Raw genomic sequence first — 18,185 nt, 5'->3', positions numbered from 1 at the left:
TCTACTGTGTAAGATAAGAATATTTCATTCCAAATAAAGAATTCAGTCTTTAATTACATAACTGAATAAAATCTAAAGCCTACAGAAAACATCTTCAGAATTCACACAAAATACAAGGAAAAAAAAAGGCTTAAGTGAAGACCTGGTTGGCTTGGTTATGCCATGACTTCAAAAGGAAAGTATAGAACTAAAAACTCTCGCAGATAACTCTCTGGATGTGGCAAACACTTACGGATTAATGAATGGGTTCTTCAAGCTTTGCAGCTGTAAGCAGACCATTGTCAAGAAGACTCTAGGACTTTTCTTCTGATTCACTGTTGATAACATCAGTTATGCAAATGTATAAGTGGAGTTTAAAATATTTTCAGTGAGTTGTACATTTTTACATATCAATCAGATATGTATAGTAAACTGGAAAAAAAAAGTTTCAAACAGAAGCCTGAAGAATTGCTGCAGCCTCAGAATAAAGCTAAGCAGCATTCTTTAAGGTTGTACCACCCATGTGTGGGAGGAGGTTGACATTGTTACAGAAACATCCACTGTAGTCATTGGTTTCTGCTTTCAAAATCTTAACAGAAATTGTTGGATAAACATGCTTCTGCTTTATAGACTTTGCCTTAGTGTCATACCCATATATTGAGTTTTCACTGTTGGTCCTTTCTTAGTCATAGGATTCAAAAGTTCAAGGGAGTTCTTAGAGTTAGTTGAGAAACTTGAAGATCTTTCAGTACTGGGAAGATAAACTGGCTCCCTCTTTTGCAGCAGATTCCTTGGCTTTAAACATAAGTCTGAATGTCCCTGTTTTAAAGTTTTCTTCAAAAGGTGCAACATTCATGGAGTAACTTGCCCTAGAAGAAGATGTGAAAGTTTTCCACAGACCTTTTGCATAAATGAGAAGCATTGTATGTAGGGCTATTTAGCAACCAGGTTTTTAATAGCTTGCCCACAGTTTTTCAGCTTATCATTTCATGAAGTGTCTGAGGCAGAAGCTGATGCTAAATTTTTTGAGCAGTATTTCTGTGTGATTTAAAAGACGGCAGGAATATTGCAAAAATAGAATCCATTCAGTTTCAACACTTAAATCAACTTATTTGTGATTTGCTGATATGATAGAAACTACTACTGAGAGGAGGAGCATGGGTACATTAGTACTGACAATACACTCCTAAAGGTCTCTGAATATTGATTGAAAACTAAGAAGCAACTACTCAGTTGAAATCTTCTTTTGAGATGCGTGTGTTAGCTGACAACATTCTCTTTAAGGGCTTCTTCACTGGATTCTTCCCTCTCCTGTTTATAATGCAGCACAGTATTTTTATTTTTCCCTGTCTGAGAAGCACAGATAATCTGTTAAATGCTGACTTCTTTCCCCTGCTGTGTGTCTTCATGTAACAGTTTCTCACCCACGGATAATAAATTTGCTACATGCTCTGATGACGGCACTGTTAGAATCTGGGACTTTCTTCGTTGCCATGAGGAAAGAATTCTCCGAGGTACGTGTACTAACAGTACTGATTGGAATATTTAAGTAGGGAAGGCATTTGTGGTTAAATCATCACAATACTGCAATACCGGCTTACATCTCCATTAATTTTTTCACACATACACACCATCTCAGGCTCTTCGAAGAAACTCAGACTCTCTCTAGTTTACAATCATTTTGTAGACTTTTACGACTAATATTATCTTTGAATTTTTTCAGCTATAAGTTGAATACAAGAGCTCTTCCTCCCCCATTACTTGCTTATTTGTGTGTATCTTTTAGGACTGTTCCTTTTCCTATCTTATATCCAGGATACCTTTCCCCAACATATTGACACTGTAATTTTATTTAAATAGCTCACGTTCTCCTGGCAGTCCTTACAATATGAATTAACTGACAACATAGAGGTCTCAAAGCTACACTACTCAGCATTGCTATTTCTGAAAGCAGCTATTAATAGTTTATCAGTATACCACATTGGTACTACAGGGCCCCCTCGCCTACTAAGTTTGGGAGGGATTGCTTGTTTACTTTTACTGATTTCATAATTATAAATAAACCTCTATGAATGCCCTCATTCTATAAAATAAATCCATATTTCCACTTGGATTATTTTAGTTTATTGGACCAGATTATTTGACTTTATAAAAGTGGGGCTATTAAAATATTAACAGGTACATCAATGCCATTTATGTGAATTCAGTGCTATCAGAGTTAAGGAATTAACCACGTGGTATATATATGCAATACAGATAACACAACAAAAACATTTATACTTCTAACTAAACCCCATTAGTTTATTATTTACTGGGAAGGTAGTATTCTCAAGTGCTTCATTTGAACCTGTTGACTATACTGTTTATAGCCGTCAGTACATTCTACCCCATACCCTTGATTCCAGTGTGCCACACGAGCATCATCTTCCTCTGGCACAGAAATGCAGGGTGAAAAAATGGGTGCCATAGATACTGGATGTAAGGAAATTACTATTCACAGATTTCTCCTTATGTTCAAGAGTCAGCAGAGTTAGTTGTCTTGGTTGAATTGTAAGTTTCTTACAGCTTTTCAGAGCTTTATTTGCAGCATATAATGTTGATGCTAGCTAGACAAGAAAGACTCTTGAGATAGTTTAACCCATATTTCAAGCCAGTATATTTGATCACATTTGCATAAACACTCCTGACATTGTATTTTGTTTGGGTTCATCCGTAAGATATCACTGTAGCTAGCGTAAGGATAAGGGTTCCTGTCATATTGAAGGAGTGTCCTCACTATGAAAGTCATATTTTACAACTTCAGAATGAAGTGGAGTCTTTAAAATCATCCAGTCTGAGTTATTTTATGGATAAGCACCATGATCCAGAGGCTTAAGTGACATGTTCAAGGTAAAATAGGTTCAGAGCCAGGACAAGAATCTTATCACTTGACTGCCAGCCTAATGCCACACTAATGTATCCTTCCTCACTATTAGTAGATGCCTTAGCTGTTAAACAGAAATAAGTTGAAAAATATTTTCTAGGCTTTGAAAATCCTTAGAAACATAGAGGAAACAAAATTTTTATTTAGTAAAAGTAATTCTAAGATATCAAAATTAATTTTACAGTGGACTATATACTACCTAAAGTCTGATATAAAACCACTCTGCAGCTTGGATTAAAAAAAGAACAAAATCTGCTATGTGATAACATTTTTCAATCTCATGTTCCAGTGAAGCATTATTTAGTTTTGGTAATGAAGCTGTTGCTAAATAGTGCTTAAGAAGTTTTCCTCTGAAATTTAGAGAGTACGAGAGATACTATCTAGCGGTTAAATGTTTTTAGATTTTAGTCGAGGTGAATTTAGATAAAGTTAAATGGATGTAGAATCATTACCTTTTCTTCTCATAGCTTAAAAAAAATACACCGGTATCATGTCTATATAAATTAAATGAGAGTTGAGTTTCATTTTTTTATACGAGGGCTCTATTTTAGGTCTTATGGAAATTGCATTCAGACATGCACAAAAGCACGAGGATCGTCCGTGTACTTTTAGGATTTACGTTCTAGTTTATGTCTTTTGATTCTTTTAAAAAAAAATTCTTTCTTTACAGTCATATTTTTTCTTAGTACCCCAATGAGTGTATGAGACAAATATGAATATATTAAACTCAGTTAATTATTCCACCCACGCAGTAGTTCTGATAGCAAGTCTGATCTAGTAGAAGTGTTAGATTCCAGTTATCCACCTTCTGTCATTCCTCACTTTCCTAAATTTTATGTATCTCGGAGATTTCCCATTCTCCACTTGGTGGGTCAGGGAGATGATGTGAAGTTCTTTGAATGAAATTTGGAGTGAACTTAATTGAGCTCTACTTGGGGAGAGAAAATTGGATCACAAAGTCAACAAATAGGGATGGGATGTTCCAACCTCTCAAATGTGAGTTGCCCTATATTAAGGGTGATGTATTATATAGCTCACATAGACGGTGACTGTCAGGCATGTAAGCATACTCCTTTGCGTTGTTAGTGTTGTGCATCATGCCATCACTTTGGGGGGACTTTAAGTTAAGAAGATTCAAGAATATTCTCATTAAGGGGAGTTTTTGATTATAGTCCAGTTCTTTATTAAATACTTACCTTTTCTACAACATTGCTAAAAAACAGTCTTGTACTCACGAGCATTTTCAGTGTTACAGTATTCATTACTTCATATAATTCCCTTTTCCAATTTTAGACAGTCTGATTTTCAGAAAGTTCTTCCCTTATATCAGGAATCTGCTGCCTTATAACTTGTCTTGCCTTCTGGAATACCAAAAGTTAAGTCTGTACTGTCTTCTACATGGCAACTCATTGAGTATTCAAAGACAACAGTCATGTCTTCTCAATATAGTCTTTCAGTTTTAAGCCTTCAGGGTCCCTGCGTATAACAGAAGCCATGATACTGTACTTTTGAGTGCAGAATTTACAGTTGGTTTTTAGTGTCATTTTTGAGATTGTTCTTATGCTTCTTGGAGAAGGACAAAGTTACATAAGAGAAAAGTAATCAGTATTTTCTAAGGTTTTTAGTGAGCATAGTTCTATTGTGAGATTTGCTTCTCAAAAGGCTGTTGGTTGGTTCATAGGTTACAAAAACAGACATTTGTGAAATTGATTATACTGCAGCATTGAGAAACACTATGTACACGTCCACTCATTACAGAAGCATGTGTAAGTTGCCATAGTTTGTATGCATTTATTCATTTTTTCTAATATGAATTATGGCACTCGTTTATTTACTGTTATTAAAAGACCATTATTGACTGACTGATGGATTGATTAAGACAGGATCTTGCTCTGTCTCCCAGGCTAGAGTGCATTGGCATCATTATAGCTCACAGCAACCTCAAACTCCTGGGCTCAAGTGATCCTCCTGCCTAAGCCTCCCAAGTGGCTGGGACTATAGGTGCGCGTGCATTACCGTGCCTGGCTAATTTTTCTATTTTTTGTAGAGATAGAGTCTTGCTTAGGCTGATCTTGACCTCCTGGCCTCAAGTGATCCGCCTGCCCCAGCCTCCCAAATTACTAGGATTTCAGGCATGAGCCACTGCACCTGACCTAAAATAACATTTTAAACACCAGAAGTACCTGAGACTAAGTGAGCCTATAGGTTACTTAGCATTTTACTTCAAGTAAAATAGTGCCATTAAAATCTATTTAATAAATAATGAGCATATGTCATATGCAAGTTACCTAAGAGAGTTTTTAAAAAGGAATGACCTCTATCTTCATGCTTCTTTAAGTAGGGAATGCAAGATATTTTCACGAACTTTAAAGACTTTTGATAATATTGGAGAAGAGTCAGGTGAATATTAGGAGTATAGCATAGAGGTGAAAACAAATCACTTACTACTGTCAGGTTGAAAATTCAGAATGAGTAAGAATAGTGAAATACATTTTAGTGAGAGCCATTATACTCTTAAAAAGAATCCAGTTTACAGGTTTCAGCATGCTTAATTTTGTTTTACCTTCTTGATTTTAATAATAATAATAGTAGCTGACACATTATACTTACTATGTATCACCATATTCTAAGTATTTTATTTAATCTTCCCAATAACTCTGTGAGAAAAGTACTGATTGTTCCCTATTTTACAAATGAGTAAACCAAGGCACCCAAAGTTAAATAAACCTGTCAAAGGTCATATATATCTCATGTCTTATAAGAGATTGGGTTAGGATGTGAACCCAGGTTGTTTGGCTCCATAGTTTACGCTATATTAAACTGCATTTTTTTTGTTTTAAAGAAAAATGTTGGCACATATTTAACAGTATCTTCCTAAACTGTAATGACAGAATTGTGAAGTAAAGATTTTGGTAGGGAGAAGGGAGTAGAGGTAACTAATTTAGGTACTGAAGTTCATTTTAACATTCTTTAAAACTTTCCATGTAGGTTATAGGTTTTGAATGTATGATATATTTAACAACAAAAATTTTAAACCACAGTGAACGGTTCAGATTGTAGTATAAGGTATATAATAGGTTATAAAAATATAACATGGACATAAGGAATTATACTAAGACTTAATTTAGGAAGTAAGATTGGTTTTTAGTTTTCTAATATAGCACTTACGGAGATTAAGTAGAACCCGTGCGTACTCACCATACAGCTTAAGAAGAAAAATATTATTAATACTTTTGATCAGTTTCTATATGCTTCTTCCTGATTACATTTGACTATGGTTTTTACTCGGTAAGATAACCCCTCTCCTCCACAAAGATCTTTTGGTTCAGCAGTGTGTTTTTGAACTGTGTGAAGACGTGTTTACAGTGTCTGAGTGTTCAAGAAAAACTGATGCTTTTTTGTTGGAAATAATTGTATGTATTAAAGTAACATTGGTAAACCATGTGTTTTATGATAATGAACATAATTTATTTCTACAAGGTTTTAACAAAATATTCCTCCAAATTTTGTCTAAGACAAAAACCAAAAATACCTAGATTCCTTTAACATAGCCTCATAGCAGAATAACTCCTTTCAGACATAGCATGTTTGAATATTAAAAGCACTTCAAGCACATCTCATTTAACAAAACAACTACGTGGACCCATATAGCTGCCTGTTTGCTCTATCTGTAGTTTCTTATTTTGAGGAATTTATTTACAGCTTTTTTTTCCCTGCTATCCTGAAAAGACCGGATTATATAAACTTTTGGTAGGTTCTCTTACATAAATAATAATCTGGGAAAAAGACTTACTATTTAACTTCTAAGGCACATTATTTAAAGAAATTAGTAGAGTCCTAAAATATTCATTTTATATGGTGTGTTCCTATTTTTACAGGAACTGTTTTAAATTTTCGTAGTGGGTTATGTTCTTTTCATCTCTATACTTATTTAAAATATTGTACATAACATGGCAAAAACTTATTGAAAATAAATCTGTGGCTTTCTTGGGCTGGTGGAGCTGCACACTGCTGCTGTTGTATTCAGTGTTTTAATTAAGAGTCAGGAGCCATTTTCAGGCACTCTTGTATATGAAGATCCCAACTTTTTAGTTCTAGATTGTAGTGAGCTATCATCATACCACTGTACTCCATCCAGCCTGGGTGGCAGGGTGAAACCTTGTCTCTTTAAAAAAAAAAAAAAAAAAAATTCCAATTTTTTAACAGCAATAAATCCGTATGACTAATAATTTAGGCAGTCGATTTTCAGAAAGAGCCTTTACATCTTTGTGTTTATTAAATATTCTATAGTTGTCTGCTTTAGTTCATTTTGAGTGAGACTTAGATTTTTATTTGCTAGTGAATTAGTTACCTCTACCTTGTTATATTACAGAGCTTCCCAGCTAATCAAGTCTTTGATAGTTTTTAAAGTTAAAATTCTGAGCTTTGGAAAGATTGATAAAATTAGATTAATATGTAATATGCTTTGGCTTTTTCATTTATAGTAGATCCTTTAATAAAGCGTATGATTTAAGTATGGTATCATAAAATAATAATGTTTTGTCAATGAGGGAATTAAAGTACCAAAACAAATATTGGTTTTTTTCCATAGTCAGTTTTTTCCTTTACTCATTTTTATGATATACCAGAAAACCATATCTCAGCAATTTCTAAGAAGCACCTACAGTGCTGTGATGTCTTTAGTTACAAAGAGACCAGAATAAGAATTTCTATTTAAGGGAAGAAATGGTAGTTTCTAGGTCATTTATTATTTTTTAAAGATTGCTTCAGAAAATAGCCTTAATTTCTCCAAGTGCACATTAAATCTCTAAAAACCAATCTGCCAATGCCTCTTTCTGTTTTTTTCCCTTGAATTTATATTTTAGTATTTACTATAGTGCTTTGAGAGGACAGAGTTAATGTTGAGTATACATAACCTCTTTAGCATGGCCTTCTCCCTTTGCCTCTTAACGACCGTGGAGTCCTCTCAGTTTCCAGGTTTGTTTCATTAAAAATTGAAATTATAGGCCGGGCGCGGTGGCTCACGCCTGTAATCCTAGCACTCTGGGAGGCCGAGGTGGGCGGATCGTTTGAGCTCAGGAGTTCGAGACCAGCCTGAGCAAGAGCGAGACCCCATCTCTACTAAAAAATAGAAAGAAATTATATGGACAGCTAAAAAATATATATAGAAAAAATTAGCCGGGCATAGTGGCGCATGCCTGTAGTCCCAGCTACTCGGGAGGCTGAGACAGGAGGATCGCTTGAGTTCAGGAGTTTGAGGTTGCTGTGAGCTAGGCTGACGCCACGGCACTCACTCTAGCCTGGGCAACAGAGTGAGACTCTGTCTCAAAAAAAAAAAAAAAAAAAAAAATTGAAATTATAAGTATTCTGCCACATTGAAACAATCAGAAAATACTGAGAGAAGTTGACATGAGCACAGAATCAAGGAGTATAAAGGTGGGTCCTAGAAACTCCTTATCAGGGAGCTCAATCTTTTATCCCCAAAAGAAATTTTTTGTATATTATTAAAAGTAATTTGTGGTGCTATCAGTCATGAAAGGTTAAATTAGTAGTTCTTAATCCTTTAAGACTCAATGACTGATTTTTCTAATAAATAATTTGTGATCTATATTCTTCTGAAATGAACTTGCTGGATGACTGCCACACATACAACTTTTTAAAAAAGGCACCAACACATATACATACACATGTATACATGCACAGGCTCTGACCACACAAAAAAAGAAGCCTCTTTGCAGAATGCTCATTAAGGGACATTACAGCTTCTGCAGAGAATAAGTGATTTGGAATTAAGTCATGCTAAAACAACCCTATTTTTATGGGATTACTGGAGGGGTCAAGGACACAGTAGCCAGACCATAGGCAATCTTCTGAACTAATCTGTGGGTCATGGTAGAGGAATGTGGCTTTGTGCTGCATGATTGAAAGGTCACTCCCAAAGTAAGTTTTCACTCGATGTTACCTATGAGGCAAGTATGCTAGAAAATTCATGTCTTGGCCCCATCCTGTTTAACAGTTTTTATTAATTTAAATGGCTTTCTTTGTGAATTTACAGATGGTCAAAACTACAAGTAGTGGTTAAATGTAAAGTCCTGTACTTAGGTTTCTAGCCTCAGTTCCAGAGTTTATTAGACTGGTTTATTAGAGTTCATATAAAAACAGTCCTGGGTTTTAGATGATTGACATGAACTCTTGAGGTGTCATGGCCTTCCCCATTTAATAAGAATAGGTGTTCAGAATGGTGGAGCTTCATTTTTAAGGGGAGTTGATTAGAATGGAGAAGAGTCTGGAAATCATGAGAAGCAGTAAATGGATTTTAGTATTCAGGTTGGTTAAAAGGAACTTTGAAGAGGGTTATAGTCATTTTCAAATATTTAAAGAATTTTGTATAGAAGTAAAATTGGATTTATTTTGTACAGGTCTGGAATGTAGGGGGTGGAGAGGATAGAGGGAGGATATAGGACATTGTATTTGGATTTAATTATAGAAATTTCTTCCTATAGAAAGATAAGAGAACAGGACTGTTGTGCGAGCTCTTGGGCTTCCCTTTGCTGAAATTTTACCACATTTAGCTTATTGCCTGCTAGGGAGATTATCAAAGGCATTTCCTTTTCATATGGATGGTTGGATTTGATAATGTTTAACCTGAATTATGTTGTCTGTGAACCATAGTTTTGTATTTTAGGGCGAACTCAAGTCTGGAAATTCTGAAAGTGAAGCATGTAGACACATTCATTACAGAGGGTTATGTGGATAGGATATATTCCAAAAGAAGATGTTGCCAACTTCTGTTGATCATTGGATGTTATTTACCCTATTGTTTGAAGAAGTGAATGGAGCCTCAAAATCTATCTAATCTTTTAAAAATATTTTAAAATATGTATTTATGCTTTTTAGTTGTATATACAGATATATACAGTAAAGTGCACAGATCTTAAATGTATAGTATAATGTATTTTTACGTATTTATATACCTATCTAATCAACCTCTACATAAGATAAAGACTATTTTTTGCAGTCCAAATCACGTCCAATTCCCACCATAGTATTTTATTAGGTAGTTTAGGCTTTGAAAAATATTTTTCATTACATTATTTTTCCTTTTTCTCTCCTGTTAATGAAATTTATTTTGTGGTTTCTATTATTTCACCTTACGTTGTGTAGAGTTGTCTTAATTATCTTTCACTGGTTTGCTTCTATATTCTTTTGAACATAGTCTGATGTTTTATTACTTGTTCTGAGTAGCTTCATCTGCTAGTTTCCTGCTACTAAAAGCAGCTCAGTGAAAGTTAGTGTATCAAGAGACAGCACTGCATATGATTACAGCCACCGGCTCTAGAACCTGGATGTTAGTGCACAGTTTTAGCCCTTAGCAGCTGTGTGACACTGGGCAAGTTGCAATACTGTGTCTGAATCCCCACTGTAAAGTGGGGATTAAGAAATAGTACTGACCTTAATGAGTTATATTGAGAATTAAATGCATTAATTCATGAGAAGCACTTAACTAGTGCCTTCACATAAAGAGTGTTCAATCAATGTCAGCTGCTATTATATCATTTCCAAAGCTAATTTCAGAGCCTTCCATATCTCTGGCATATTTAAGAATAAAAATGGTTATTTCAGAAGTGTATTTTATTTTTCTTAAATGTTTTTCAGTTATTGTTATTCCTGGCCTCAAACGATCCTCCCGCCTTGGCCTCCTAAAGTGCTAGGATTACAAGCATGAGCCACTGCACCTGTCCCCTAAATGTAATTTTTTTTCTTTATATTTTGACTTTTTTTTACATATCTCTTTTCCCACTTGAAGAAATAAGATGATACTTTTTAATTTTAATTTGTTTTTTATAGAGACAAGGTCTCACTCTGTCACCCAGGATGGAGTGTAGTGAGTGGTATGATCAAAGCTCACTATAACCTCAAACTCTTGGGCTCAAGTGATCCTTTTGCCTCAGCCTCCCTAGTAGTTTGGGCTGTAGGTGTGTGTCACTGTGCCCCACTAAGTTTTCTTATTTTTTGTAGAGATGGGGTCTCTCTGTGTTGCTCAGGCTGCTCAAACTCTTGGCCTCAAGCAGTCCTCTTGCCTTAGCCTCCCAAAGTGCTGGGACTACAGATGTTAGCCACTGAACCCGGCCAGCTGATACTTTTTTGATTTAGGAAGCAGATATTAGAAATGAAAGCCCATGAAATGATAGGTGTTTGAAAGGCTTAGCATGGTGGAGGAAAATTTCAGTCCTTGACCAGGAGATGCGCTGAGGACTATGGTCATTGTAAAGGTTAAGTTTTGGCACAGTTATTGAGGTCTGGTCTTTAAAGTAGTCAACACTGGTGTTTTCTTCATCATTATTTTAGAATCACATATGAGTTAAACATGTGCTAAACATTACCAGGCAATAAATCTGCATATCTAAAATAAAGGGGGGTGGGGAAGGGAGGGATATATACCTACATGATGGTGCAACGCCTACTACCTGGGGAACAGACACGCCTGGAGCTCTGACTTGGGGGGAAAGGTGGTACGTGGGCAATGTATGTAACCTGCAATTCTGTATCCCCCATAACAATAAGATGAAATAAATAAGTAAAAAATAAAAATAAAGGTATAATTTAACACACACACAAAAATAAATAAAATAAAATTAAATTAAATTAAAAAAAATTTTTTTAAGAGATATACAAGGGAGGTTTTGATGTAGTACAAAGGTCTGCCTTCCTAGTAGTTTACTTCTAATACCCTAATATGAATATAGGTTAAAGCTAATAAACCTATTTTAAAATGGAGCTTATGAATATTTAACCTATTATTCCCTAAAATATTTGTTAATACCTAATTTCCCACATGACCTTAGGGAGACCACATTTCCTTTTTCTACTGTGTGTTATACAGGCATTACATTTTATAAATATTTTTTATTTTAACAAGTCTTTAAACATTTTTTTAAAAAATTGGTTCTTGTTATATTGAAGTTCATGGTTCTGACCTATGTGATGGTATCCAAAGATGAGTTTAAATTGGAGCTCCTGCTTATTAAGTAACCAGGTTTTCATGATCCATCAAAAGTAAGTGGTAATAGCCTATCTAACAAGAGAAATGAGATTGCAATGTGTGCAACATGAATAGAGGGCAGTGAGGGTGAAAATTTACCTGTCTCTCACCCAGAACTCCCACATAGTGCAGATTTCCTAAAAAATGATGTGCTTTTGAAGACAATGACTTTTATGTTTGCAGTCTCAGACTGAAGCTCCAGACATTTTCCAGGGCCCTGGAGGAAACAGTGGGACCTTGGGCAGCTGGCACATACTTACCCCATGTCCCTACAACCTAGACATGAAAGTCTTCCAGTTGTATCTAAAAGGTGGGAAATAGGTGGGTTTTTTCCATAGGCTTTTTAAAAAGCTGATTTTATAGTTGATAAAAACATATTTTCTGCCCTTTTTAGGGGGGCAGACAGGACCTTTTTGATTGTCATTTTCTTCAAGTTCTCAACGACTTCTAGTTTTTAACTTTTATGTTAAACATATAAATAGATTAGTTTTAAAATATGTATTTTTTTGGCCAGGTGTGGTGGCTCATGCCTGTAATCCTAGCACTCTGGGAAGCTGAGGCAGGAAGATCACTTGAGGGCAGGAGTTCAAGACCAGCCTGAGCAAGATCGAGACCCTGTCTCTACCAAAAATACAAAAAATCAGCCAGGCATGGTGGCATGTACCTGTAGTCCCAGCTACTCAGGAGGCTGAGACAAGAGGATCACTTGAGCCCAGGAGTTTGAGGTTGCTGTGAGCTAGGCTGACGCCACGGCACTCTAGCCCAGGTGACAGAGTGAGACACTCTGTCCAAAAAGAAATGTATATATTTATAAAATGGTTTCTTCGTGTCTACGGTAGATTTGTTTGTGTTAAAGAAACTTGTTGTTTGTGCTCAATTTGCATTTTTGGTTTTTGTACCTCTGGATGTGATTAATACTTACAGAAATAACATTCAACTACCAAGTGGGAGATTCTGCACATTAAAAAAAATATTTCAGTGAAAGAGCACATACAAAAGTCTTCATTTTCTTCTCGCAGCTAACTTATTATCCAGATGTTCCAATAGTTAAGGTGAGGGCTTTTGTTGCCAAAAACGTTACCCTCTTTCACTTTTTCTTTAGATCTTTAGTTTTATTATTGTTGAACAAGTTCCTGGAGCCCTTGTTTTAAAATACCCATAAACCTGTGTGTAGCCTAGATACTTGGACAAGCCTCCAATTGGAATGAGCCTTGACTAACTCCTGCTCATTTTGGTAATAAACTTGACTAGATAGGCTTCTCCTGTGCCTTAACAGTTTTCTTTATGATCATCAGTAATGCTTTTTACTTTATCTGAGCCATTCAAAACTTTTTGGTATGGTCTTGACATTAAAAGCAAAATGGAAGAAATCTTGTGCCAAAGTCATCCAAAGCTGCCCTCCCTGTGAATTTAGATGTATCTTAATAAGCCATGTTTTAGAGTCATTTTGTAAGCCTAGAACCTTTTAGTCTATTTGCATTCTGCTGTTTTCACGATTGTGAATGCCCTTCAGCCAAAGACCAGCAAGTGTAGTTGAACAATTTGGATTTATTACTCCTTGCCACAAAGAACATAAGGAACCATGGGGTGTCTCGGTAAGAGGGTGTTAGAATCTGTTGTAGAATTTGGATTTTGGATAATATGGGAGAGCGTCTAATCTAAGGAAGTGGGGGCTTGCTCTGGATTCGGTGCCGTCAGAAAGCGGAAGCAATGTTTTGATTGGTTTTCAATCTTACAGGGAGGGCAGACTAGAAAGAAGAAATAGCTGTCACTGATTTCATAAGATAAAGATGTTTCGTATTTTGTGGGTTGCCCAATGACCTCCTTTTGTCTCACTTTGTCATGGTCTCAGAATGACTGCATTTGATGTAGATATTTAATGAGATTGTCCAACAGGAGAACAAAATGGTTAAGCTATAAATGTCAAATCAGTTTATAATAACATTGAAACTTAGTTCTAAATATCAGATTAATTCTCAGAGATCTGTGGCTGCTTTTTATTTCTCAAAGCATTCAAATCCGACTAGCCTTTACTATTTAGGGAGGTCAGGATTAAGTAGCAGTGACATGTAGGTATAGGTTGGAACAAGTTACAGTTGATGCCAACAATTATGTTTTTACAAAAACAAAGCCATTGGGAAGCATTTGGTGGCATGTTAACCAGCGTGTGCCATTTTTCAGCTGGCTATATGAAGTCGTGAGTGAAATATGAGTATTTTTTTTTTAAGAAATAAGTTAGTTTTCCTGCATTCATCTCTCTTAGGGATCCTAGGGTTTACCCCACTAAATTTAGTGTCTAGGTTTTAGTGCTTCAGGAGTTGCTTTTTTACATCTGGTAAGAGTCAACTGCTCATTTTCTGTGTGGTATATGTTAATACAAAGCAGTGGATATCAAAGAGATTTTAAAGATTTATTATCTATTAAATATAACAGACTGTAATAATGGTAAAATTCCTTATGAAATGTCATTATCTTAGGCAAAGAAGGAACCACGTTTTTAATAGGTCTACTCTCCAGTTTAGTTATGTGCATCAAAGATCACTGAATAGATCTTTGTGTTTATTCATTTATTCAGATAATTTCTGTGTCCTGCGAGCCAGGTGAGACACTGGATGTAGGGGTTGCGGTTGGTCATTCCTATCTTCATGAGCAGTGCAAGTGACTACTGGAGCCGTTTGGTTTTGGAGTATCGCTGTGTATGTGTGGGGGTGTGTGTAAGACAGTCTTGTTCTGTCACCTCAGCTGGAGTGCACTAGCATCATCATAGCTCGCTGCAACCTCAAACTCCTGGGCTCAAGCGATCCTCCTGCCTCAGCCTCTAGAGTAGCTGGGACTACAGGTGTGTGCCACCATGCCTGGCTAATTTTTTTTCTTTTGTTAGTAGAGTCTGGATATTGCTTTTGCTCAGGCTGGTCTGGAACTCCTGCCATTAAGCAATCCTCCCACCTCAGTCTCCCAAACTGCTAAGATTACAGGCGTGAGCCCCACCTTGTCTGGCCCGGAGTATCACTTTTAGTAGTATCTTAATGTCACATAACATATTCTAAAATTAAGAACCGTAGTATTAAATTATAGTACAGAGAATAGTATTCCCATCACTAATGAGGTAATTTTTGTAGTTTTTGTGACTTTAAAAGTGGTAAATATTTTTAAAATCAGATATTTATTGAGCTCACGCAAATCTGGAGACATCTTTAAAACATGGAGGTCTTCAGAACAAAATCTGTCTTCTAGTAAACTCCAAGATAAGCTTTTTCTGTTGTATATTCACCTTGAATAATATTGAGGTTATTCTCCTTAACACTGAATCCTTTTATAATTTGGTAAAAACTGAACTAGTTTTAAAATTAGAAAAGTTAGGTTTGTGCACTCATTTTAGGTTTTAAATGCTGTATTACGAGCTATCATTTAGCTTTTATTTACTAAATACAGTTCATAATTTTGCATGGAGAAGGCATTAGCATATTCCAGAGTTATCACAGATTTCAGGATTGGTAGGGACGTGATTAAATAACCCTTTGTGTCTGTTTCTAAATTATGCCACATAGATTGAGATATAGCATAGATGCCAGGATTCATCTTGATATAAGTTAGCTACATAGATAGGTGGTATATTTTGTATTTTGAAACTAAATCTGTTTGGGCAGAAATCCACTTTTGTGATCCCCACAAAATTCATGGTTTTATTAATATCATCTACTGTAGTAAGTACATTTACATTTATGTCTTCTTTTAACCATCCACTTACCAAAAGGATTGATGTAGAATAGTGCCAGATTACTGTGTCTTTTCATAGTCAATGATGGGTGCAAGTCTGTTTGTAATAAGTCTTCTTTTTTTCTATGAAAAGTGAGGGATAGACTCTTTTGTATGTTGTTACTTTTAAGATTTAATGATAGAAGAATATAGTATAACTACTGTTTATGATGATTAAGTGACAGGGAAGAAGAAACTATTATATTGTTGAACCTCTTCTCTAGAGAAGCTCCAAAATTCTAGGTACAATCATAGTTTCTACTTGGGGCAATCTTGATTTTCCTCTGGGGAGCTTTAAGTATTACTCATCTGAGAGTCAACAGGTCTAGCTTCGAATCCCAGCTCTGCCACTGGGCAAATCAGTCTTTCTCAGCTTGTGTTTCCTTGTCTGTAAAGTGGCGCTAATGATACCTACCTCACAGGGCTGTTGTGAGGGCTGCAGACATTACACAGAAGCAAGCTCTCCTGCAATTCAGGGTGAAGCAAATGTTTGTTGCTTAAGTCATATATGTCAAGGAAAGATGCTAAAAGGCAAGATGGGAGTAAAGAAAACACATATTTTAGTTAATTTGATTTAAGAGGAGGTTGGAATTGATTAGGAAAGACATTAGGCCGGGCGCGGTGGCTCATGCCTGTAATCCTAGCACTCTGGGAGGCCGAGGTGGGTGGATCGCTCAAGGTCAGGAGTTCGAGACCAGCCTGAGCAAGAGCGAGACCCCGCCTCTACTAAAAATAGAAAGAAATTATCTGGCCAACTAAAATATATATAGAAAAAATTAGCCGGGCATGGTGGCGCATGCCTGTAGTCCCAGCTACCTGGGAGGCTGAGGCAGGAGGATCACTTAAGCCCAGGAATTTGAGGTTGCTGTGAGCTAGGCTGATGCCACGGCACTCACTCTAGCCAGGGCAACAAAGCGACACTCTGTCTCCAAAAAAAAAAAAGAAAGACATTAAAGTGTTTATTTAAGGGAGGAGATTATTGGATCAAGAGTTGGGATGGGAGATGATTATCCTGTTTTCAGTAGTTATTCTTAGGTTTTGAAGTATTGTTGATAAAATTGTATTGTAAGCCACATTTAAATAAATAACATTATATTGAAATGGAATTATGACTTATTTTTTAAAGCTTTATTTATATAAGTCCTCATACTTTGCTTCCACTGTCATCTCAGAACCATAGAAGTGCCGGAAAGCAATCCTTCACTCCCAGCCTTCCCCATGTTCTGGCCCCAAAGTTCTCTTATTTGACTTTGCTTGCTTGCTTGCTTGCTTGTTTGATTTTTGAATGAATACTATATTTGAATCTTTCCTGAGAACCACCGACTGCTTGCCTTTTTTTTTTTTTTTTTTTTTTTGAGACAGAGTCTCACTCTGTTGCCTGGACTAGAGTGCTGTGGCGTCAGCTCACAGCAACCTCAAACTCCTGGGCTCAAGGGATCCTCCTGCCTCAGCCTCCCGAGTAGCTGGGACTACAGGCATGCGCCACCATGCCTGGCTAATTTTTTCTGTATATATTTTTAGTTGTCCATATAATTTCTTTCTAATTTAGTAGAGACAAGGTCTTACTCTTGCTCAGGCTGGTCTTGAACTCATGAGCTCAAACGATCCACCTGCTTCGGCCTCCCAGAGTGCTAGGATTACAGGCCTGAGCCACTGTGCCCGGCCTGCTTTTTTTTTTTTTTTTTTTTTTTTTTGAGACAGAGTCTCACTCTGTTGCCCAGGCTAGCGTGAGTGCTGTGGCGTCAGCCTAGCTCACAGCAACCTCAAACTCCTGAGCTCAAGCGATCCTCCTGTCTCAGCCTCCCGAGTAGCTGGGACTACAGGCATGCGCCACCATGCCTGGCTAATTTTTTCTATATATATTTTTAGCTGTCCATATAATTTCTTTCTATTTTTAGTAGAGGTGGGGTCTCGCTCTTGCTCAGGCTGGTCTCGAACTCCTGAGCTCAAACGATCCGCCCACCTCGGCCTCCCAGAGTGCTAGGATTACAGGCGTCAGCCACCACGCCCGGCCTTTTTTTTTTTTAATTTCAAAATATTAAGGGGGTACAGATGTTTTCGGTTACATGTATCATTTTATAATGCTTGAGTCACAGCTGTAAGTGTTCCCATCACCCATATAGTGTTCATTGTACCTGTTAGGTAGGTTTTTGCCCATCCCCTCCTCTCCCTTTCCTCGCTTGTTTTCTGCTAAATTTTACATTCTTCTGTGCACATGTGTGCTCACTGTTTAGTTCCATTTTAATAGCAAGTACATGTGGTGTTTGTTTTTTGCATTCTTGGGATACTTCACTTAGGATAATCCACCAGCTGCTGTTTTTGAGTTCTAGTTAGATAAATTTATATTTGATAAGTGTAAGGTATACTGAGTTATTCTATAGATTGATAGCAGAATATTCTTTCCATTGCTATGTTTTATTAGGTTTACAATATCTTGAAAAAATATAAAGGTCAAAAATAATATATCTTTGTGGTATCAGTTGT

The 18,185-nt window shown here is 36.4% G+C and overlaps 1 protein-coding gene across 5 annotated transcripts in view; it reads left to right on the top strand.

Moving 5' to 3' along the window:
• Positions 1–18,185, top strand: part of WDR33 (WD repeat domain 33) — a 93,796-nt gene that overhangs the window by 36,656 nt on the left and 38,955 nt on the right. For 4 of the 5 annotated variants that reach the window (XM_069464381.1, XM_069464467.1, XM_069464586.1 and 1 more), the window contains exon 7: positions 1,396–1,493. In XM_069464381.1, the coding sequence (XP_069320482.1) occupies positions 1,396–1,493 (98 nt within the window). Of the gene's footprint in view, positions 1–1,395; positions 1,494–14,520; positions 15,126–18,185 lie in introns of those variants that run through there. The other variant, XM_069464594.1, reaches the window with a different exon arrangement.

The sequence above is a fragment of the Eulemur rufifrons genome, chromosome 1, assembly GCF_041146395.1.
Source record: "Eulemur rufifrons isolate Redbay chromosome 1, OSU_ERuf_1, whole genome shotgun sequence".
NCBI classification, from domain to species: domain Eukaryota; kingdom Metazoa; phylum Chordata; class Mammalia; order Primates; family Lemuridae; genus Eulemur; species Eulemur rufifrons.
This window is presented reverse-complemented; position numbering and strand designations above follow the sequence as displayed.